Source organism: Phalaenopsis equestris, unplaced genomic scaffold (genome assembly GCF_001263595.1).
Source record: "Phalaenopsis equestris unplaced genomic scaffold, ASM126359v1 Scaffold001208, whole genome shotgun sequence".
NCBI classification, from domain to species: Eukaryota; Viridiplantae; Streptophyta; class Magnoliopsida; order Asparagales; family Orchidaceae; genus Phalaenopsis; species Phalaenopsis equestris.
In genome coordinates this window covers 233,649-259,694 of record NW_018165647.1, presented here as the reverse complement: position 1 = coordinate 259,694, position 26,046 = coordinate 233,649, and the positions used below count along the sequence as shown (strand labels likewise).

General features: G+C 32.4%; 1 protein-coding gene across 2 annotated transcripts in view; it reads right to left on the bottom strand.

The window, feature by feature from the left end:
* LOC110033518 (myosin-1-like) overlaps window positions 1-23,298 on the bottom strand; it is a 34,860-nt gene extending 11,562 nt beyond the window's left edge. Inside the window, exons 1-10 of one of the 2 annotated variants that reach the window (XM_020737531.1) lie at window positions 23,226-23,298; window positions 21,920-22,504; window positions 8,898-8,999; window positions 8,645-8,812; window positions 8,401-8,551; window positions 8,266-8,293; window positions 7,996-8,158; window positions 7,806-7,890; window positions 6,825-6,928; window positions 6,574-6,706 (exon numbers count right to left, since the gene is read on the bottom strand). In XM_020737531.1, the coding sequence (XP_020593190.1) occupies window positions 6,574-6,706; window positions 6,825-6,928; window positions 7,806-7,890; window positions 7,996-8,158; window positions 8,266-8,293; window positions 8,401-8,551; window positions 8,645-8,812; window positions 8,898-8,999; window positions 21,920-22,357 (1,372 nt within the window). In that variant the 5' untranslated portion in view covers window positions 22,358-22,504; window positions 23,226-23,298. Of the gene's footprint in view, window positions 1-6,573; window positions 6,707-6,824; window positions 6,929-7,805; window positions 7,891-7,995; window positions 8,159-8,265; window positions 8,294-8,400; window positions 8,552-8,644; window positions 8,813-8,897; window positions 9,000-21,726; window positions 21,813-21,919; window positions 22,505-23,225 lie in introns of those variants that run through there. The other variant, XM_020737532.1, reaches the window with a different exon arrangement.
* Window positions 23,299-26,046: the final 2,748 nt, after the last annotated feature.

Genomic DNA, 26,046 nt, shown 5'->3' with positions numbered 1-26,046 from the left:
AACAGCAAAACGAGAAGCCCTTAGAACTAATATTTAGTTACTCTAAAACAATGCTTCTGTGATACCAATCTGTTATGAGCATTTGATCATAATATGCACACCATATTAGCTTCAACAATTGAACTTTTAACGTCAATATCTTCAACATTTGATCATGCTTTACACTACAACAAAATAAAAATGGTTAGGAATCTAACTGGTGTGGGAGCTTCACACCTTGCTGCTGCAATGACGTGGTCATAAAGAGCTGTGGGATCTCATCTCGTGATTCCTTCATTTGGGTCAAACAAGTCCAGATCAGAGAGGGCTGACCAGCCCGAGGTGGAAATCTTCTTCCAAGGAATCGAGTGATACTCTAGCTATAGCTTACTCTATCGAGAATATTTATCTCCAATATTTCCATCCTCAGCATCCCTCCTTAGCTATAGCTTGTAAATTTTAATTGCTTTCTCTAGTGGCTCGTTCATGTATTATTTGAATATTAAATTATTATTGTGAAAATTATAATTAGATAGTAGTGAATTGTTTTCCACCGTCCAATCGTCCATTCATGTCTTGGTAAACTCCAAACTCCGGGTCGGGTCCATACCGGGGAAGTGCCACTGGAGCTCCTACATCAATCACCCTAATCATATTGATAAATTATATTTTTTCTAAAATAAATTCTTTTTTAAATATTATTTAAAACTTATTAATAATAAACTAATAAGAAATTTTGATAAGTATGGTTGTAATCACTTGCAAGAAAATGATAGCCGACAGTGCAATATCGGCCAAAGGTGTGTTAGGTTTAGTTACAGTAATTCTCATATGGATAGATATTTATGCAATAAATACGAAGTAAGAAAAATGTTAAAATAAATGCATATAGAAAATTAATGTATGATCGTATAGGAATAAATTATTGATACATACATTAGTAAATATCAGATTGCTTATAAAAATATGAAATACCAGCGTATTATAAAGATTTCTTATAGACTCGCATGCATATTAAATTATTTTCCTTAGATTACTATAGTTTAGAAGTATGATTAGTCATGTGTTATCTTTAGATAACTCAATATGTTGTTTTAATATAATTGTTAGGTTTTAAATATTTGAACAAGATGAATAGAAGAGGAACAAATGTGTATAGAAGATAAGAACATCAAACGGAAATGTACAAATTTTTATTTGTGATTTTAATTGTTTTCTCTAGTGGCTCTTTCATGTATTATTTGAATATTAAATTGTTAGTGTTAGAATTATAATTTGATAACAGTGAATTGTTTTCCACCGTCCAATCGTGCCAGGCCAGGTCATAATACACGGGGTCTCGCAATCTCCATAGCAAAAAAGCATCACTCCACACTAGACAATTGTGTTGTGTAGATCGCTAACTGTTATGCCAATGTGAGCCGACAGGGCAATATCGTTCAAGGGTGTGTTATGTTTGTTGACGTGATCCTCACAAGGACAAAACTGTATGTAAAAAGTATAAAGTAAAGTTAAGATAAATTCATATAGAAAACTAGAGTATGCTCATTTAGAAAAAAGTTCTTCATACATACGTTAATATATATTAGATTATTTATAAGAACATGAAGGATCAGCATATTATAAAAATTTCATATAGACTCGCATACATATTAAATTATTTTCTTTAGATTATTATAGTTTAGATGTATGATTACTTCTAGGTTATCTTTAGATATTCATTATCTTGCTTTAATATTATTGTTAGGTTTTAAAAATTTGATCAATATGAATAGAAAATGAACAAATATGTATAGAAGAGAAAAACAACAAATAAAAATGTACAAATTTTTGTTTGTTAATTTTAATTGTTTTCTCTGGTGATTCTTTCATATATTATTTGAATATTAAATTGTTAGTATTAGAATTATAATTAGATATCAGTGAATTGTTTTTCACCGTCCAATCGTCCGTTCCCATCTTGGTTAACTCCAAGCTGGGTCGGGTCATAACACACGGGTTCTTGCAATCTCCATACCGGGGGGAAGCGCCACTGGAGCTCCTACATCAATCACCCTAATCATATTGCTAAATATTGCTAAATTATATTTTTGAAATTATATTTTTGCTAAAATAAATTCTTTTTTAAATATTATTTAAAACTTTTTAATAATTAACTAATTAGAAATTCTGATAAGTATGGTTTTAATCTCTTGCAAGAAAATGATAAAATTAATTAGGCAAATTAGGCCCTTCATAAAGGTTTACAAGTATTTGCAAATCCACTACGGGTCTCCACAAAGTACTGTAATGCTCAATAAAAATATAAATATTTTAGGCCCATGATAAAAAATTCTAACGGTCTCCACAAACTACTCTGTGAGCCTCAACAAAAGTTTAAAGGTCTCGAAAAATGTCAAAATATGGAGATATTTAATGATAAATTTTAGTCGTTTAAGACCATATCAAGTACGGAATTAAGTCGATTTTCAACAATGGTTGACTATATCAGCATATAAAAAATATTATTTTATTTTTTAAATTAATTATTTAAAATCACAAGCACCTCATATAAATAATCTAAGTATTTTTAACATCGGTTGACTATATGAACAAATGAAAAAGATTATTTTATTTGTAAATTAATATTTAAAATCACAAGCACCTCATATAAATAATCTAAAGACCTTAAGTTAATATCTAATGCTTACATACTCACCAAACCCTAAACCCGTTTTCTCTACAAACCAACAACCAAAACTAACTTCTTCGACAAAAAAATGGGCAAGTAAATTTTAAATCAAATAGGACGAACGTTTTGGTTTGCTTGAGAATGAAGAGACTCAACAATATTATAGTGTTGTGATATTCTAAAGTTTTTCATTCAAGAATTCATCTATACAAGAGAACTATTTCTTCTTTATACCTATATTTATTTCTTGATTACATCACGTATATTTTGTACTATCATGTATACTTTTGTACGATTTTCATTGTTGAAAAAGAAGAATGAAATAAAGATTTCTCCTCTAGCTTATCTCGATTGAAAGAAGGTAATCACAAAAAGAAAGAAGAAAAAAGCTTCTCCTCTTATTGAAACTGTAACAAATTTTTTCTATAAGATGTGGAAAAAAATCAAAGGTGTAGTAAACTCCAACATGTGGACGTAGTCCATGAATAAATTACGTAAAAATCATTGCTTTTTAGTATAGTTGTTTGTATTTACATTCCATGATTATTATTGCATTTATATTTTATTTATTTTGCACCATAAAATGTTAAACTGAAAAAGTTATAATTTTTTTTATGAAATTGGCCTTTCGGTCATCTAAACCAACAATGATCTCTTTTCAAAGATTATTTGCATTCCTTCTGAGACACTCGCAACCTTAAGGGAAAAAAACCTATGACTACTTCCCTCTAATAACTATTATTTTCAAACTAAGCCATAACATCTTCGAGTCTACAGTAAATTTTTGTTTGCCTTTTATATCTAAATTTATTTGTGTGCTAACTTATTTATTCTAGGAATTTTCACTATTTATTATGGTAATAGCTCCTCATTATTGAGGATATCCACCTTGTTTGTATATTTCTTGATTGTTTCCTCTTATTTCCTATATATAAGGACATATAAGCTTGCAATAGGAATACAATTCAATAAAAAATGTAGTTATTTCCAATGATATCCCTTCTAACATAGTTAAAAGAAAAAAAAAATGAGAAGGGGAGTTGCACAACACTGAAATATCATGAATTCGATAAAAAAATGTAGTTATTTCCAATGATGTCCCTTCTAATATAGTTAAAACAAAAAAAAATGAGAAGGGGAGTTGCAATATAGTTAAAACAAAAAAAAATAGAATATTTCTTGATTGTTTCCTCTTATTTCCTATATATAAGGACATGTATGCGTGCAATAGGAATACAATTTAATAAAAAATGTAGTTCTTTCCAATGATGTCCCTTCTAATATAGTTAAAAGAAAAAAAATTAAAAGGGAAGTTGCATAACACTGGAATATCATGAATTTGATAAAAAAGGATGTCCCTTCTAATATAATTAAAACAAAAAAAATGAGAAGGGGAGTCGTACAACATTGGAATATCATGAATTCGATGATCATATATTAATGGAGACTCTCTCTATCTCTGACTCTCTCTGACTCTCTCTATCTCTGCTTTTATATCCCTAAACCCCCCCAACTCCCTCTATCTCACTTTCCGTATTAAGTTTCTACGTGAATATAAAAAAAAGGTCTAGAATTGTATTTTGGGACATGCGAAACAAATATGCATTTTAATTAAAAATATAAAGAAGAAGAAAGACACTAATATTCAGCACACACACAACCTCATTCTAAGAAAGTAATATACTTCATTTTGTTCGAAACAAGAGGGATGCCACTAATAAACCCCTGATACCAAAAAGTTAAACATGGCGTATCATTTTTCTAATGGCATATATACAAGTTTATGGCCAGACTTATATTATGCATGAACTTGTATGCTCGCTATGCGAAACTTTATAGCAAATATTAATCTCAGTATCAAAAATCTCAGTATCAAAAACATAGGACACAATGTGTGGTCATAACGCTTTGTTTTTTTGTTAATATTCAACTCCCTTCTAACATAGTTAAAAGAAAAAAAAATGAGAAGGGGAGTTGCATAACACTGGAATATCATGAATTTGATAAAAAAATGTAGTTATTTCCAATGATGTCCCTTCTAATATAGTTAAAACAAAATAAATTGAGAATATTTCTTGATTGTTTCCTCTTATTTCCTATATATAAAGACATATGTTTGCAATAAGAATAAAATTCAACAAAAAATGTAGCTATTTCCAATGATGTCCCTTCTAATATATTTAAAAGAAGAAAAACGAGAAGGGGAGTTGCATAACACTGGAATATCATGAATTTGATAAAAAATGTAGTTATTTCCAATGATGTCCTTCTAATATAATTAAAACAAAAAAAATGAGAAGGGAGTAGCATAACATTGGAGTATCATGAATTCGATGATCATATATTAATGGAGACTCTCTCTCTATCTCTGCTTTTATATCCCTAACACCCCCCTGTTGACCTCATTTTTAGTGAGGTCTAGTCCTCCTCTTAGGGGTTAGGGACCTAGGAATTAAAAAAACAGGTCTAGATTTGTATTTTGGGACATGTGAAACAAATATGCATTTTAATTAAAAATATAGAAAAGAAGAAAGACAACATTATTCAACACACACACACAAACTCATTCTAAGAAAGTAACATACGTCATTTTGTTTGAAACAAAAGGGATGTCACTAATAAACCCCTAATAACCAAATAGTTAAACATAGCGTATCATTTTTCTAATGGCATACATACAAGGTTATGGCTAGACTTATATTATGCATGAACTTGTATGCTCGCTATGCGAAACTTTATAGCAAATATTAATCTCAGTATCAAAAACATAATACACAATGTGTGGTTATAACCATTTTTTTAATATTTAAGTCTAAGCCTACAGTAAATTTTTGTTTGCCCTTCATTTCTAAATTCTTCTATGTGCTAACTTATTTATTCTAGGAATTTTCACTATTTATGATGGTAATAACTCCTCATTATTGAGGATATCCTCCTTGATTGTATATTTCTTGATTGTTTCCTCTTATTTCCTATATATAAGGACATATATGCTTGCAATAGGAATACAATTCAATAAAAAATGTGGTTATTTCCAATGATGTCCCTTCTAATATAGTTAAAAGAAAAAAAATGAGAAGGGGAGTTGCATAACACTGGAATATCATGAGAAAGACACCATTATTTAACACATTTGATAAAAAATGTAGTTATTTTCAATGATGTCCCTTCTAATATAGTTAAAACAAAAAAAATTGAGAAGGGGAGTTGCATAACACTGGAATATCATGAATTCGATGATCATACGATGATCATATATTAATGGATGTCCCTTCTAATATAGTTAAAACAAAAAAAATTGACTTTTATATCCCTAAATCATCCTAATATCATGAATTCGATGATCATATATTAATGGAAACTCTCTCTATCTCTACTTTTATATCCCTAAATCATCCTAATATCATGAATTCGATGATCATATATTAATGGAAACTCTCTCTATCTCTACTTTTATATCCCTAAATCATCCTACCCCCCCCCCCCCCCAAAAAAAGAAGAAAGACACCATTATTTAACACACACACAAACTCATTCTAAGAAAGTAATATACTTAATTTTGTTTGAAACAAGAGGGATGTCACCAAAAAGTTAAACATGGCGTATCATTTTTCTAATGGCATACATACAAGGTTGGCATACATACAAGGTTAGACTTATATTATGCATGAACTTGTATGCTCGCTATACAAAACTTTATAGCAAATATTAATCTCAATATCAAAAACATAGGACACAATGTGTGGTCATAACGCTTTGTTAATATTTATCCCAATGAATGATCAAGACAGTTTAGACTCAACCAAAATGCTGATCTGATTAAATGAGTTTAATGTCCTACAAAAAATTTAATGATCATTAGTTAGAACATCAAGAATTTTACACCAAAAAATAATCAAATATAAATAGTTATTCTTCTGTACCTTCATCAAGATTAAATTCCACCTGGTTCTCACTATTGAATGCCGTAAAACCAATATTACCCAACCACAGCACTGCCGCAAGCATAGAGCTTTTTTTATCACCCTCAGTGATATGAAATGTGTCCAAAGCTTCCTAAACAACAAACGAAAGCAAATTAAGTAAACTTTTAATAGGAAGCTTTCAATAAGAAAACATGGAAAGCAGCCAAAAGATTAAATGCCGATGAAAAGGCTGACAATTAGTATATCACCATCAACAAATGAAATTTGTGGGAATCATCAATGCTGTCAACTTTCAAGCATCTGCTTTGCTTCAATAATTCATATTCATTTGCCGTTCTCAGGTTCAACTTCCCTGCATGTATAAACTCGGATGCCTTAGTTTTCATGTAATATGTCTTCTTTTTTAATAAGAGTAATTAGGAAAACACGGCCTTGCATGTTATCAGATATCTAGTTTTGTGCATGAAAACGTAAATCTTGGAAACCAGTAAAAATTTTCATCAATGAAACAAAACTACAAGTGGCCTTTATCATAGAAACAATTGGAACATTATGTGACATGCAATAAAAGCTCTTCGAGAAGCAAGTTTCTGTGATCATTCAAACCTCTACAATTTTCAAAATACCAGAGAATCTGCTCTACCATGCTAGCATTATAACTTTTTCTTTCAATGTAACGAACATCTGATATTAGTTTATGCATCAGGTCAACTACCATTACTTTACAAGAAATCCCAGCTGACAGTGCTAAAGTTACCCTATGGCAAACTTTAACAAAAAAGAAAGCAACTATAATGGGTCATCCATTGCAAAAACGGGTACTTACTATATCCTGAACTCATATCTATCAGAAATTCAAGTGAAATGATAAATTCACAAGGTGGAAATATAAGGATAAAAATTATAGAGTGAGGTGTCAGAAAAGTCCCCAGATTCTTTGCAGGGGCTCATATTTTAGTCACATAATTTATAAGTCAAATTAGCCCCACTCTTTAAATTGAGGCTGAGAGAGTTCATAGTGGGGATTATTTTAAAGGACAACCTGTGACTTTTATAAACTTTGGGACTTAAATGACCCCCTACAAAGGAGTCAGAAGATTATTTTGAACTTTTCTCAAAATTATAATTAGAGCTACAAATAAGGCACATTTTTTCCTGGAAGAGAATAATATCATTTAAAAAGATGGTGCATATTGATGACCTAAGAAACCAAATAATAATATACTCACTTTTAAGATAAAGAGGAGCTCCAGCACATAACTGATAGAAAACATGGAATGATCTTTCCTCAACAGCTCTTTGGACAACTCTTGACTGTTCATGAAAACAGCATTGGTATGTTTTTTAGTTGGCACTCTAATTTTACATCTTTCAAAGAAAATAGATTATACAAGGCTAATACACAGGCATTTAACTCACAAATCGACCGGAATTGTCATTTTGGAAGGTTTTTGCATTCCCAAAGGATTCTAGTATCGTATCGGCCATCAAAATCTCAAAATCAATTCCACCACTCCCAAGGGCGAATAGATGTTGCATAGCAATTTTTGCTGTTTCGGTTTTCCCAGAATTACTTTCACCACTGCATAATTCATTTCATAATCATCAATTATAACTGATACAAACAATTATCATGCAAAGAAAGAACAAGCCAAAAGCCACCATGACTAAAAAACAACACTGACTTACCTTAGAATGATGGACTGAATTTTCCCACCTGCAAAACCCATCAGATAACACTATTAGCAGTTTTGAAATGTGTCAGACAGCATACACTTAAGTACAAACATTTTTCATGGAGTTATAAGAATATTAGTTTTATACCTCTCAAAATTTCATTAAAAGCCCAATCTACTACTGCAAATACATGTTGAATTTCTCCAACTTTCTGCAGACATGCTGCAACAGACTTATTTTCCTGTATTGACAGGTCTTTAAAAGGATTAAGCGCAACCAAAACAGGATCTGCATTGCTCTGAAAAATTCAACAGGAAAAGAACATCAGTGCATCACATAGAAAATGATGCATAGTTTGTAAAACAATAATTTTTTCTTGGTAGGAACTTACATAAATCATATCCTGAGAATATCTGTACTTGAGACAATGAAGAATTGAAGGTTCATTTACATAACATAGCAGTGCCAGATCATTCACATTGTCCTGAACCACTGAATTTGCAGGCATAATCTTTTCTGAAGGCGACATCAAAATCTTTTCAGAAGGCAACATCAAAATCTGCGAGCAAAAGTTTGACAATATTCAGGACCACTGGTAATCACTCTAGTACACTATAACACATAGCATTATACAATATACTTACTTTGCCACTGGGCATCAATACTTGAGCATTATTCGCTGAAGCTGAATGAATTTTGGCGCACTCCCATTTCTCCTCTGGAAGCCAACACCAAACTCCAAGCTTCTGCAAAAATTTGGAAATGCCAAGGACTGATCACTTAAAATTGAACTAAGATAAAGAATTGAAATCACCAAACCAAACTTGATGAAAGCTCCAGCGGTCAAACAGATTCAGTTGATATGTGAAATAAAAACCAATAGGTAGAAATAATAAGCCAACTAACTATAAATCACGGGAGTAAGTATATTACAGTATATTACTAAAGTTAAAAGAACTACAATGAAGTTTATGTATAAGTATGAATAGCGGAGCAGTTGCAAAAGCACTCAAATCTCTAATGAAAAAAATGAAATTTCTCATCGAGTTCTGAAAATTTACCTTCTCGATTTTAATGTGATAACTAGAAATATATTTCTTTCAAAAAAACATTTCAGAAAAAAGTATGAGGGTTTACCGAGCAAAATGCTGGACAGATTATCCAATGACAACCTGAAAATCATTTGAATTACACTAATGGACTGAAGCAGTGCTGAAACTTCAAGTGAATAAGTAATTGAGCATGGTTATAATAATCAATAAAATGGCCCTAAAGGTTAAAAATGACTATAAGCAAACATGTGCAGGAAAAGAATCCTACTTAGCATCCCTTAAACCTGTAGGAGGGTCAACTCAACCAGCGACGTTATAGTACATACCACTAATTCTTGTGTATTTACATATAACTTCATTTTTACACACATGCCTCCTAACCTATGTATGAAAAGGTGTGTTTCACTTTTAAAAAGTACACACATGCCTCCTATGTATGAAAAGGTGTGTTTCACTTTTAAAAAGTTAAAATGGCAATAGTTCTTTATGTGATATGAAAGGCTTAAGTGTTATAAATATAAAAAGTAAAGTTTAGTTGTAAGATATGTAAATATAAATAAATTATGTGATATGTATTCACTTTTTAAAAGTTAAAATGGTGATTGTTTTTTATGTGATATGAAAGACCTAGGTATTTGTTGACCTCATTTTATAAATATAAAAGGTAAAATTTTGTTGTAAGATATGTAAAAATAAATAAATTATAAATATAAAAAGTAAAATTTTGTTGTAAGATATGTAAAAATAAATAAATTACGAGATATGTATGTAAATGCCCCTAGACTAAAATAATGCAAGAACATAAAAAAGAGAGCAAGAAGTACAGAAAGAACCTTGCCTTAAAAGCAACGGGCCAAAAAGTTCATATTTATAATAAGCAGACAGTTCACTTAAATGGAGTACACCTAAAAGCAATGCTAATTATAGACAACAAGACTGATGAACTTCATAAAGTTTTATGGCTAAGATAGGATGACCATTTGAAATGACAGAGGCCTGTATTAGCTGTGACGAGGGCATATATGTTTGCTTTCTTTAGATGATGGACTGATATAAACACAAATAAATGACATTGGAATATCCAATATTGACAAGGAAATCTGAGACAGGTTTTCTTTATCTTGCCAGAGAAATTCTTAGCATGCCATAAACACAAATAAATGTTTGCTTTCTTTAGATGATGGACTGATATAAACACAAATAAATGACATTGGAATATCCAATATTGACAAGGAAATCTGAGAGGTTTTGTTTATCTTGCCAGAGAAATTCTTGGCATGCCATAAACCAAACACATCATAACAAAAGTGAACTGTCTGCTAATATAAGAACCATCACAAAAAATAAATATGAAATTAGAACAAACTGGGTTATAATTTGATTATGACATGAACTATTTCATAAAATCAAACCTATCCATTTCATCAGGCAAGTAGAGAACTTTCAAATGAGAATTGTTACGGAAAATATTGAATCTAATGATTGTAAATTATGAAGTATGTATATTAGCAAGATTGATGCTAGATAACATAATTTGATGAGAACTAATTATAGGACTTTTTTCATTTTATGAAACCTAATTAAAGGAAATCTAATTATACGAACATTCTTATATTTTAAAATATTCATTATTTGTATGCCCTAATCCTCTCTTATTTATAGGAGAGTATCTGGAGGCTTTAACGAGTGTTGAATTTTAACCATAATTTATCTGATTTTTTTCCTTTATAGGATTTTTTTTCATGTTATGAAACCTAATTAGAGGAAATCTAATTACACGATCTTTCTTAAAATTAAAATATTCATTATTTGCATGCCCTAATCCTCTCTTATTTATAGGAGAGAATCTAGAGGCTTTAGTGAGTGTTGAGTTGTAACCCTAATTTATCTGATTTTTTTCCTTTACAGGATTTTTTCATGTTATGAAACCTAATTAGAGGTAATTTAATTACATGATTTTTTTTAAATTTAAAATATTCTTTATTTGTATGCCCTAATCCTCTCTTATTTATAGGAGAGAATCTAGAGGCTTTAGTGAGTGTTGAGTTGTAACCCTAATTTATCTGATTTTTTTCCTTTACAGGATTTTTTCATGTTATGAAACCTAATTAGAGGTAATTTAATTACATGATTTTTTTTAAATTTAAAATATTCTTTATTTGTATGCCCTAATCCTCTCTTATTTATAGGAGAGTATCTGGAGGCTTTAACGAGTGTTGAATTTTAACCATAATTTATCTGATTTTTTTCCTTTATAGGATTTTTTTTCATGTTATGAAACCTAATTAGAGGTAATTTAATTACATGATTTTTTTTAAATTTAAAATATTCTTTATTTGTATGCCCTAATCCTCTCTTATTTATAGGAGAGTATTTGGAGGCTTTAGCGAGTGTTGAGTAGTAACCCTAATTTATCTGATTGTTTTCTTTTATCCCCCCAACCTATTGATATTGGAATAAACTCTCCCAGTGGGCGTAGGTAGATTTGGGCCAAACCACGTAAATCACCCTGTGTATATTTATTTGTTTATTGAGTAACGTTGTTATCCGTAATGTTTTGCATAACAATTGGTATTAAAGATCTAAATATAGAATCTTTTCTATGTTATGAAACCTAACTAGAGGAAATCTAATTACATCATCTTTCTTATATTTGAAATATTCCTAATTTGTATGTCCTCGACCTCTCTGATTTGTAGAAGAAATTATGGAGGATTTAGTGAGTGTTGAGTTGTATCCCTAATTTTGTTAGTTTTTTTTTTTTCCTTTCTCCCCAACCTATTGATAGTGAAATAACCTCTCCCCATGGACATAGATAAATTTGGGCTGAACCACGTAAACCACACTGTGCTTGGTTTCTTGTTTGTTGAGTGAAGTTGCTATCGTCATTGTTTTGTAAAAATTTTAGGTGATGATGAACACTTTCTGCAAGAAAATGTGGAGGATATTGGAAAACAAATATCTCACAAAGAGCATGAAGAATCATCTTCATATAAAGTGTCATCTCTACATATTTCAAATAAGATGTGAGGTTATTATTAAAGAGCACCTAAATGATTTTACAAAAATTTTAACTGATCTTTTAAATCTGGATAAGGTTGGAAATGAAAACAATATACTTCTGCAATTGAGTTTGCTTCGGATGAGCACGAGATCTTCAAGAATACAATAATTCATTGGTAGGAGAACTTGAATTGTGACGATATGACTACGACATTATTAAATCATTAGTTGCGTCGAAGGGACAAAAATGATTCAAAAATGGAGTATGCTAAGACGCTTACACTCCAACATGGTAAACCTGACAAGAAAAAAGAATTGCGCAAACAAGGGTGGCAAAGGCGATACGTTTCAAAATTGGGACAAGTCTAATGAGCACAGTCTTGAAGAAAATCAGTTTACTTTCTGTTTAGAAATTGGTCATTAGAAAAAGATTATCCGAAGTTGAAGGAGAAGGGAAATGAAGTTTCCTCTAACGCAAAATCGAACCTTATTATGGATATGAGTGGTGAAGCAAATTCAAATATATCATTATCTTTGGTTGTGTACAGATGATTCGTATTGGATTCTAAACATGAGAGTTGCATATCACATTTGTCCCCATCGAGAGTGGTCAAGATGCATGATGATACTGTGAGACAGCTGACTGTTATTAGACATATTCTGGATATCAGGAAGAATTTGTTGTCAGTTGAGAAGGGCTACAAGGTAGTCATTGAGACAGATGTTCTAAGGATGTGTCGTGGAGCACTGACTTTTAAAAAATTACTTTTTATTTAGAAACTAATCATTGGAAGAAAGATTATCTGAAGTTGATGAAGAAGAGAAAGGAGTTTCCTCTGAGGCAAAATCCAATCTTATTGTAGAGAGGAGTGATGAGGCGAATTCAGATATATTGTTATCTGAAATTTCTCACTATTGGTATGGGCAGCATCTTTATCAAGATATATGATGATACTGTGAGAGAGTTGAATGATATTAGACATATTCCGGATATCAGGAAGAATTTGTTGTCTTAGGGGAGGGCTACAAGGTAGTCATTGAGACAGATGTTCTAAGGACATGTCGTGGAGCACTGATTTTTTAAAATCAATATACTTTTTGTTTAGAAACTGATCACTGGAAGAAAGATTATCCAAAGTTGATGAAGAAGAGAATGGAGTTTCCTCTGAGGCGCGATTGTAGAGAGGAGTGATGAGGCGAATTCAAATATATCAATATCTGAAGTTTCTCACTGTTTGTATACAGATGATTTGTATTAGATTCTAGACATGAGCGTTATATATCACATTTGTCCCCATCGAAAGTAGGTACAAAAAACTGAATAACAATGCAGTTACTATGAGCAATAATTAAGGATCTCGTACTGTTAGTATAGACAACATTTTTATTAGGATATATGATGATACTGTGAGAGAGCTGACTAATGATAGACATGTTCAAGATATCAGGAAAAATTTGTTGCTAGTTGGGGTCTTAAAGCTCAAGGGCTACAAGGCAGTCATTGAGACAGATGTTCTAAGGATATATCACGGAGTACTGATTTTTATAAAGAAAGTTTATCATCACAACATTTACTATATTTGGGATAGTGAAGTGACTGGAATGGCCGCTACTGCTAATAATTATTTCGATACTCTTACATTTGTGACATATACAAATAGTTCATGCTGGAGTAGCTTCAGGAAGTAAAATGATACAGTGGGAGAGTTGACTAATATTAAACAAGTTACAAATATCACGAAGAATCTATTGTCTGTTAGTGCCACAGAGACTAAGGGCTATAAGACAGTTATTGAGATAGATGTTATGATGATATGTCATGGAATACTAATTTTTATGAAAGAAAGTTCATCATGATCACCTTTACTATTTTCACAGTAGTAAAGTGACTGGAACAGTTGCTATTGCTGATGATTATTCTGATATCATGACATTATGAAATCTACAATTGGCTCATCCCTAGAGTGGCTTCACTTTAGGCTTTGCTGATGCAAAGATTGATCAAAAGAGCGAGCACTTGCAAACTAAATTTTTGTGAACTTAGTTGTTTGGCAAAAAGACATGGGTATCCTTCAATACAATCATCCACAATACAAAGGGTATTTTAGAGTATGTTCACATAGATATTTGGGGCCATATGAAGATAATATCATTCAATGGATGGAGATATTTTTTCTCTTTAATGGATGATTACTCAAGATATATTTGAGTATACACTATGAAGTGCAAAAGCAAGGAACTGAAGATTTTTACCACTTAGATGTCATTTCATTGTGAAATCTACAACTAGCTCATCCTAGAATGGCTTCACTTTAGGTTTTGGTGAAGTAAGGATTAATCAAAAAAGGAAGCACTTGCAAGCTGAACTATTGTGAACTCAGTTTTTTGGCAAAAAGACAGGTATCCATCAGTACCGACATCCACAATATCAAAAGTATTTTAGAGTATATTAACATAGATGTTTGGGGCCAGATGAAGATGACATCATTCGATGAGTGGAGATGCTTTTTGTCTTTAATGGATGATTACTCAAGATATCACTATGAAGTGCAAAAGCAAGGAACTGGAGCTTTTTACAACCTAGAAAAAGTGCGTAAGAGTCACATTGATAAAAATCAGACAGTGGGGGTGAATATATGTTGGATGTGTTCTGGCAAGAGTGCCAGAGAAATGAGATAGAACACCACTTCACTGTTCAAGAGACAACATATCATAACGAGATGGCGGAGAGGATGAATCAGACATTGGTGGAGAAAGTTCAATGTATGTTGTCTAATGTTGGGTTGTACAAAGTCTATTGGTATTGTCATCCATAGTATAAAAAGTATTTAGGGTATGCTTACATAGGTGTTTGAGGGACGATATCATTTGTTGGGTGGACATACTTTATTTCTTTTTTCGATGATTACTCCATATATATTTGAGTATACACTATGAAGGGCAAGAGTAACGTAGTGAAGATTTTTATAACTTGGAAGAAAATGAATTGAGACTCAGACTGATAAAAAAGACATGATGTATTATATCAGACAATAGGAGTGAATACACGTCAGATGCATTCTTACAAAAAGTGTCAAAGAACTAGGATAGAACACCACTTCACTGTTCGAGGCATACCATAACAGAACAGGAGAGAAGATGAACTAGATTTTAGTGTAGAATATTTGATGTATGTTATCTAATGTTTGGTTGGATGAAATCTAATGAGCCAAGGTCATAGATTATGATCATCATTTAGCGATCGTCTGCCTTCTGTGTCTATTAAAAAAACCCAGGGAGATATGGTAAGGGCATCCTGCTAGACAATATGAGTGCATTAGAGTATTTGAGTGTCCAAGTTACTACCACATAAAGAATTATAAATTGAAATCACGAACAAAGATAACAATCTTTATCGGCTTCAAGTATCAATTCAAGGGTTTCAAACTCTATCATCATGCGAAGAAAAAGATTGTCATTAGCAAAAATGTTACAATTGACGAGATGAGCTTGTTGAAGTTTTGGGACTCAAAGCAAATGGAGAGTTCTATTTAGACCACTGATATGCAGCATAAGTAAGAGTTTGATGCAACTTCATTTGTTTTACAGAATTATTCCACTCCTACTCAGGTATCTAATTCAATTGTAGCTTAAAAAGTATCTATTGATAATGCTCAGGAGAGATATGAACAAAATATGTGCAATTTTCTAGCATGTTTATCTAATTTTTATTGCATATTTTATGACTATATGACACTTGAGAAAGGTATTTTTGTTTTGTTGTGCAGGTTACAAAATTAAGCCACTGGGAGGAGAGAAAGTGGCGAATTGGGAGCATAAAGAGAATAAGTTAAACTGGCACACCTACACCCATGTTGCAGACGCCAGGTTGCTAAAAGAGAAAGCACCGCACCCACACCCAGTCCAAGTGCACCTGCGCCATATCCATATTCGTATCCATATCCAGAAAAGCCACAAAAAAGTGGGTGGAGTACTGGTGTCGTATCAAGGCGCACTCACGTGTACCTGGTACCCCCGTGCCACACAAACAGCTCCCCTTGCTCCAAGGGTTTCGAACTTTATCATCATGCGACGAAGAAGATTGTCATTAACAGGAATGTTACGCTTGACGAGATGAGATTGTGAAAGTCTCGGGACTCAAAGCAGATAGAAACTTCTATTGAGACAACAAATATGTAGTTGAAGTTAAGTCTGATACAAATTCATTTGTTTCACAGAATTCTTTCACTCCTACTCATATACCTAATTCAATTGTAGCTTAAAAAGTATCTATTGATGATGCTCAATAGTGATATGAATAAAATAAGCTCAATTTTCCAGCATGTTTATCTATGTTTATTGCATATTTTATGAGTTTTTCATATATTTTCTTGTTATTTTTTATGGGGATTTGAAAGAGAGGGACTGTAGCTGGGGTGAGAGAGATTATCTTGGAGCGTATTCATTGTAAGGTGAGGATCACTATTTTGACGGAGAGGAAACGTGGTTGTAAGTTCTATTTTGATCTATGTATTGGTTTTCAATGATTTTAACTCGTTTTTGGTTTTTCTTTCGCATGTCCCGTAGCTAAACTTCCTTTGTTCTTCCTATGATGTTAGGATAGTCATTTTTCCATTGTTTTCTTGCTTGTGATTTTCCCATAATGTTTTTCGTGCTTATCATACATACAAGTTGTTAACTTTCTAAACTTTGTTTACTCCTAATCTAGCCTATTAGAAAGTTAAAACAATTTGTGATGTCGAACATTTATAGTTAAGTTGCGCTTAACCATGCATTATTTCTCAGGTTTCTTCAGATTCTATATTTAGTTTGAAAGTCCCTGATAATAATATGCCCATTTTACTAATTTTTTGTTAAGAATCCTGTCAGCAACCATGGGTTGCATCATCCAAGAGATCCTCGTAGACCCGGGTATCAGGGTTCAATTTGAGTTCGATGACTTTTTGTTCATGAGTGTTTCATTTAAGTTTTAATGTCTTTCTCAAATTTTAGGGTTAAAAAATTTTAGTCTACTTAAGACTTCTCAGAAGATTAATTCTTTTATTTTGTCGTTTTGTGTTTTATTTTTGTTGCTTGGAATGACTAGGTCAAGTTCTCATTGTTTTGTCATCCCGGGGTCGCTGGAGTTTGTGATTTGATTAGTCATAAGGGTAACTGAAAGATTTTGTTAGCAGTCATGAGTTGCCTCCTCTAAAATACCTTCTCAAATCAGGTGCATTTTTGAGTTCAAGTATAAGTTTTTGTGGTTTTTAGGGTAAATTTTATATCGATTCCATAAGGTTGGTTTGTACCTTGGCCCAAAATTGCCCCTTTACTAAAGTTACGTGTGCTTGCGTTCTCTTGTGAGAAGTCGAACACTCCATAGCCTCCAATCAAAGTTAACTTGAGTTCGGATTAGCCCAAGTTAGGTTGGACTGATCCGAAAAAATTCTCTAGGACTTCCGAGTTAACCTGAGTTAGGCTGTTTTCCCTCGGATTATCTTCAAACTTGTTTAGGTTCGCCAAAGTTTAGAAGGATTTGCCTAGGCTAACTTAGTTTGATTAGGGTCAAACTACTCTTACTTGATTTAGATTAACTCCAGGTAAGCTAATTTAAACCAAGTTAGGTTAACTTGGGACCAAACCAGGTTAAACTACGTTGATCCGAGTTAGACTGAGTTCCCCGCACCTATAGCAGATAGCTTTTTTTTCATCTTACCCCATCTATGAAGTTAGGTTATGTTAGGTTAGGGTTAACCCTTTCCTTACCAATAGGAGTAATAGTTCCATTAGCACTAATGGTGTACAAGATAAACCTGAGAACTCTAGTATCGTTCTCCCTAACTTAGGGACTAACCCTACAAACAACAAGGATCCTAAGGCATCATTTGACATCAAGGGCACGATAGAGCATTTTCTCTAAGGTATGGACTTGAGGAGCCAAAATCTTCCACTTAATCTCAAATTATAATTTGGCTCAAAACTTGATCAATCATATATCGGGTCGCATAATCGGCTCACCAAAGCACGTTATACATTTGACCACCATAAATACATCTGAAGCATAAAGATAATAGTCACCCGCCATATGATCCAAATATAAGATAAGTACCTCTATACAAAATCTCTTTCATCCCATTTCACATTAAGTCTAGATCATAGCCTTGGTAAAGATGCTTACACTCTACGCTAGTCCAATAAATTTTAGCGTTCCCCAACAACTTCATTTTGAAAAACCTAGTCTTGTTAGTAGAAATGTCATAGCAACAACGTTATGCTCCATTTGAGTCAACCAATCAAGCAAGGCTTTGGGGAACTTCATAAATCTTAACTTCACTAGTGGTATCAACCTCAAATTTATGTTATTTGAACTAAGGAGAATCACATGCATTGTGAGGACAGTTAGGCAAGCAAAGAGTCGCTCTGTTGGTGTCCATAGAAAGAGCTTTGGATGATCTATCTTTGCACTGACTACCTTCACGAACGTTATAATCATAATTATGCCTTGTCAAAGAACGCCATCTGGGTCCCTAGTGTATTGGCATCTCACTAGAGGAACAAGGTGCTTTGTAAAGTCAACTAAACTTTTAGGATCATCAAAATCATTTTCACTCAAGACAAGACATCAAGATTAGTGAAAGGTGGAATCGCAATAGGATTAGCATTAGTATGTAGTAGAAAATCATGAATTTGATCAGCATTATTAGTGTGATTTATAATATAATTCAATTGGTGACCTAAAGAGATTAACCTATCAAAAGCCACATTAAATAGCACATTAGTTCTCACTCTCACTCGCACTAAAAAAAAAAAGATTCCTACAAAAAGCTTGATTATCATGGTTGATCAACTCAACAAGGTCGAACAAATTAAGAAAGACATCATCTCTCCCATGGTAGATCATCCAAGTACTATATATAGCTCCATGTATAGTAGCATGCTTATAACCATCTCTGATCAAATCTAATGTAGGATAATCTAAAAATACAACTAAGAAAGTTAATTAACTTCAACATGGGTATAAAATTTGCTATTTAGGTGATGGAATGATAGAAACATAAGTGAACATTAAAATCCAATTAATAATAAATAAACATAGTTTAAGTTAAATATTTTTGAACTTAGGTGTTATATTGTCATATAAATAACTGGTTATGATTAAGAACATAAACTAAGCCTTCATCTCAAGGAAATCCATCCAAATTTGAGAATTTTGGTTATAAATTTGATTCCAACAAAAACCATTATATGAAATAGCATTATATAGTGAATTGTGACAAATAGTAATGCTTTAGAACAAAAATCCTAGTAATTTTTCATATTTTAAACTATTTATTAGTAGATTAAAACAAATTTAAAGCGCCAAAATTGCAATAAAATAAGGAAAGGAGGAAAAGAGAGAAATGATAGTGATTGATCTGTGAAATGTGATATATGGTTGAATGTTCTCATGCATTTTAGATGCATCCACAACTGACAAAGATCTTGAAAAGAAATATTCATTTCACCCATAAAAAACCAAACCCTCACCACATATATCAAATCCCTCAAAAAAATTTCCATGCGGTAATTACTCTGTTAGCAATAACTACACTAATAGTAGTATTCACATGAACAATACCTAGTAAACCGACAATATTCACCACCAATAATAGCCAAACTAACAATTACTGATCTCATGGAATGTATGAATGAGAATTTTTATTGCAAGGCCAAATTGCTATGATAACTCAAAAAATATGTTGTTGAAATACACATGCATGCACATAATTATCTATAAATTTATTAATAAAAAATTAGGTACATGTAAATAAGTTAAAATTTTTTGACCCTCCAAATGTAAAACTTACACAAAGGCATTAAGAAGAGGCATTATTGCTATAGAATTCTGCCTTGTGCATTGCATCAATTTCTTCATTAAATAAAAATACTACAAAGTTGGAAGACATATTCTGCAAAAAATAAACATTTCACAAAGATAGGAATAAATATTTCATTTGAACTTTAAGCTCACTTTTCACACATTTCGAGAATGATTCAAACTAATTTTATCAAACTCTATATTTTATTTAGACTATTTTAATATGCAAAAGTATATAAAAGTATAAAAATTTAAAAAAAAACAATAAAATTGTTCGATTATTTAACTTAAATCTTAATAGTTTTATTGGTCATATGATTTAATTTACTATTCATAGGTATAAGTAGCAAAACTTATATTTTCTACTTTCTTCGTACAAAATGATGGATGCTTTCAATAGTTGAGATAGTTCTCAATTGAAAAAAAAAATTTAAGTTATGTTATATAGAAATTACTTATATAATTAACAATCTAATATAATACAATACATTATCTTTTTTGCATATCCCATAACCTATAAGTAGAAAAGATCTCGAGTAGCGCTTAAAGCCAAAAAAAAAAGAAAGAAGAATAAGGGAAGGCAATGGGAGGCTAGAGTATGAGGTTAGAAATTCAAATTTTAGCTTTTTCATACATAAATGGAATTCAATTTTTTGGATAGAGAAGCTTAAAGGTTTTATTGAAGGAAAATCATTTCAAGGTAAAGATAGTAATTTGATGTTGAAGTGTGTTATTAAGTTAAAAATTGCTTTCTAATGAAGAATTTGATGATTTTAATATATCATATAAAAAATATGAAGGTTCCTGTGTGATAGGTGTGAGAAGATTCGTCACGAGGTTAACACAAGATTTGTGTGAAATACACATCTTTGATATAAAAAGCTATTCATAAGCCTAATGTTTTGCAGTTTTATGATTGCATTGATCAATTATGTGTATGCTTATGAAATTTATTCATATCAAGCATATTAAAGAGAAACATCGCAGTCAAGAAGCCTCTTACTTTGCACTTGCTTAATATTTTTAAGATAAAAACATTTTAAGTTTATAGAATTTGAATCTCATGATTCCTTAACAATTTACGATGCATGATTAAACATCTAAATGCTAAATTTTATATGTCAAGCTATACCTTATATGTTTATTATTGTAGGTTAGTCATAATATGTCCATAAAATAGTTAAAATACTGTAAATATCTAATGAAAATGATATGAAATTATTTGTCCTAGTTAGCTTTTTGCTCATCAAATATCACAAAATTATTATTTTAGGTTAAAAAGCAAGCAAGTGAGATTATAAACGGGTAATCCCTATTCTAATTGTATCCGTAAGCTTCCACCTAAAATTTTAGTTGTATGTTAAAAGGAAAAATGTCTATAATGTATAGAAAAAACTACATCTAGTACACAGAAATTTTCCATAAATTTTAATAAGAAAATATGCAATTCATTTTAATAACTTAAATTATGAGTGTTTTATATTAATTAATAAATATAACGAAAATATCTATACATGCTAATTTTTCTACTCACTCAACTCCATTAATGAATTCAAGATTGGAACTGATAAGAAATACCTCCGACTTATGCTTCATGCTTGCTTGAGAGGAGGTCAAAATAGGGTGTGGCACACCCTCAACCATATATAAACCCTATAAAACTGCTCTCAACTTTCGAATTATGCAAACAGAAAGATATGAAATATAGAATTTATGTGCTGAGAAAACGAACCAAGAGAAGCTAACCAATATTTTTTACGAGCTTGACTACCTTGTTTGAGAAATAATCAATTGCTCCACCGAACTTAAATTGGCCAGCCAGGTTAATGGCCAACGAGGAAGATGTGCATTTGCGGTCCACAGGGCCTTCTGCATCCCGTCTTTCCCCATAGCTCTCTAGGCCGAGCATCTTCATAGCGTGAGACTTCTCCACGCATTCAAAGGTCTCAACGTTCCGATCACCCTTCTCCTTCACTTCAACTCTTCTCTCAGGCGAACACAGATTCACCTCCTGCCTGTTACTTTTTAGGGCAGCACTAACAAGCAATGACCTCCTGGAAGACGGCAGACGGCCTCTGGAGGTCGGCCGGGTCGGTAATGCCGGAAGCAAATCCTTCTGTTGTTCATCCTTCCTTCTGATTGTGTCCAGCATCATCTCCAATGAGCTCCGGGTGCTTGCAGAACTCATCGCCTCTGCAAAAAGCATCATTTGGAAGTCGAAATCCAAAATTTACTCTCTCAATCTTCGTCACGAAGTCCGCTGGTCAAAGAAGCCCCGCCCACTCGTCTGCGATCCCTGGAAAACTCCATTGGAAACACAAAATTCTCCTCATATGAAGTTTCCGGAAATCGAACCCTGCACAAATTTCAAAAAAAGTTGCAGAAATAGATAGCGAGGCCTCCGCAGATAGAGACAATAATTCCACCCGTTGGGGGAGGCCTCCGCACGCAGATATTACATCAGTACTACGCACGTAAAAATAACGTGCGTAGCTAATCAAAACACGCCACGACATCTCGCGCGGTAGAGCAAAAAAAACGGCGCAGTAACACGGGGAATATTCTCTCATGTGTTATTCATGTGTTATTGCGCGTTATTCATGTGTTATTGTGTGTTATTCATGTGTTATTGCCTATAAGGGCTCACATCGAATTAGGAATGTATGGTTGAATTAATGAGCAAGATGGGTAAGTACGATTGTTCGCACTTGTTCCAGCCTTGGATAGAATGGAGCACACGCCATTAAAATTTAAGACTTTCCAACGGATATATCGAAGGACATGCCATCCGACCTTACGGGACAGATTTTGAAAACAAAAAATATTTCCTGCAGATAAATGAGGTGGCAGAGAGCCGACCTTGGATAAACTGCAGGCTAATTGGTTTTTTTTTTATTAAATGTGTAAAAAACTTTAAATTTATTATTGAACAAACAATGTCTCTATGTGGCTCATTTAATCATTATATGAGTATTTATTTGGAGGTATTATAAGCGTAAATTGAAGAAATACATGTGTTAAATTTATTGATATTTAATATAAAGTAAAATGCAAGTGCGAATAGATAAAAGCGCTACCTTGGAAGGAAACCACTCTAGGGTTTGCGTCAACAGAAACAAATTCAAAATTCTGCGAGTGGGACCCGCGGCGTGCTCCCTTTATTTAGCGCATAAATTATAAGCTTCTTTTCAACGGGCTTTAAAAAAGAAGGCGAAACGCCTTTTACACGCCTATAAGGGCTCACATCGAATTAGGAATGTATGGTTGAATTAATGAGCAAGATGGGTAAGTACGATTGTTCGCACTTGTTCCAGCCTTGGATAGAATGGAGCACACGCCATTAAAATTTAAGACTTTCCAACGGATATATCGAAGGACATGCCATCCGACCTTACGGGACAGATTTTGAAAACAAAAAATATTTCCTGCAGATAAATGAGGTGGCAGAGAGCCGATCTTGGATAAACTGCAGGCTAATTGGTTTTTTTTTTATTAAATGTGTAAAAAACTTTAAATTTATTATTGAACAAACAATGTCTCTATGTGGCTCATTTAATCATTATATGAGTATTTATTTGGAGGTATTATAAGCGTAAATTGAAGAAATACATGTGTTAAATTTATTGATATTTAATATAAAGTAAAATAAATATAGCATATTTACATAAAGAAATTAAATTATTTCAAAGAATCTTTTTGAAGAATTTGGAACTCAAGTCAACCCTCATATTTATGACTCGCGCGATCTGCTTCCGAGTATATCTTGGCATCATCATCCTCACATTCATCTTCTCCATCATCCCCACATCTGCATTAGCTATGAAAAATGATCACAAACTTATGAAACCCAGCTGGCTTCACCGATCCTGCAACCCCACTGATCAAGCATTTGTTATCTTCGATGTACTTTGAGCTCACTCCATCTTCATATAATGCCCAAAATCAAACAAATAAATAAAAATTAAATTTCTGAATTTATTTTACAACCTAAAAATCAACTTTAATATAATTCATTTATAATTTTTATGAGCTAGATAATGCTTAATGGCAAACTTATACTTTAGCATGTTATAAATATCCAACTCACACGTAAACAAATATAATAAGAGAACTTTTTTACACAGAAAAAACAGAAAAAGAGAAAACCCATAGGGTCTACCCAAGGAAAACAATCCACTATGTTTAAAGCTAGAGAGATTTACTCTTCTAAAATTGAAAAGATATGATTACGTAATGATGTATATTTTTTCTTCATCAGTTATTATAATTGGGGTTTTTAGGTGATAACATCGGTTAACACTGGTTACAGAACAAAAATTTGGAGATATTATTAGGCACCAACAATCTTACAATATTAATTGGGCTATAACAAATGTTAGTGACAGTCTAAAATTACTCGTGGACTTTGACTTCCAATTCTTTCTACGAGTGTAGATTTAATTCACACTTCTATATTTTTCTTTCATTTGGAGAATATGATTCTATTTATATTTCTTGAAAGTGATATTTTCGTTTTTTCTCTAAAATGTCAAATCTTTTATCGAACAATACATATTAATTCCTTTCATTTTTGAATTTTCTTTAATTATTTAAATGCATAATAATACCAAAATTTATTAATCTTGGACTTGTTTGTTTCTCTCATCAAGCCCCTCAATTTGACTATAAAGCTTGCCAAATTTGGAGACGGTATGATCCTTTAATTATCACTTTTATGCATTTACTTATATTTTAAATGTTTGATTTAACGTATATGTACTCCCATCAAATTACTTTTTGCATGATCGAATTCATAGTGTTAATATGTTTATTAAAATAACGGTCAATATTTTAGATAATAGTCCATATCTTAGTTTAAATTGTACTCCCATCATTTGTATCATTGAATTATTTTATTATTACGATAGCATAAAATTTGCGGACTGGCAGAACGATGGTGGAGCCAATAGTGAAACATAACTATTCCCAATCTCGATGTACCAACTGTATATGGATCTCACCCCCAAGTGCCTGAAAAAACTTCTCAAGAATCAATTTTTTCTTCACCGTAAGATTAGAGAAATATTGAAGGTTGATAGGCTAACAAGTCTCCCCACATCAAAAATTATAATCCCTCTAACTCACATTCTACGCAGCATTGTATATGAAAGAATAGATGGGCGGATTGGAGAATTATTAGATTGAAAATTTGAAAAATCCCACAATGAAATCGTGAAATGAGGAGCAAATCTTGCCTAAGATCATGAAAGGTTTCGGATTTGAGCTTTTTCTGGTTAGTTTCTGCTTCCTATGATTTTTCTCAGTGAGCTTGGGTACGACATAGGTGTCCCATAGTGTTGGGAAGAAGAACATAACAGAAATAATGAGGGTTGAATGGGTTAAGATCTCGTTGGCATGGTAACACCCAGTTCAGTTGTGGTCACGTCCGAATGGGGCGTGCTCATGCCAGGCTGAAAAATGGCTATTTTGCTATGAATTTTCTCTTGTTCCCCAGTTTTGCCATCCCGCCTATGGTTAAGTGTCCACTTAGGCTTAAAGTGTTGAAATAATAATCATTGCTACAAGATAGGATCATAATGAAAAGAGGCGAAAACACATTCATGTTATTTGAGAAGTTTTTGTTATTTTTCAACCACCTTAATGTACGATTGAACCTAATATTTTCTTCCAATATCAATTTTTTATCTAATTAAACTCGGATTAGTCTCATATTCTTTTGATGATCGTGAATTTTTTTATGAAAAATTTCAAACTCCTGAAATTTTCTCATATACTTTAATAACATGTTTTTCAAAGGGTGTATAAGGGTTCATTCGAATTATCATCCTAAGAATACATTCTAAGCCCTAAATTTTCTCAACTAACTCCCCATTTTTGCAGATCATTTACTTCTCTTCC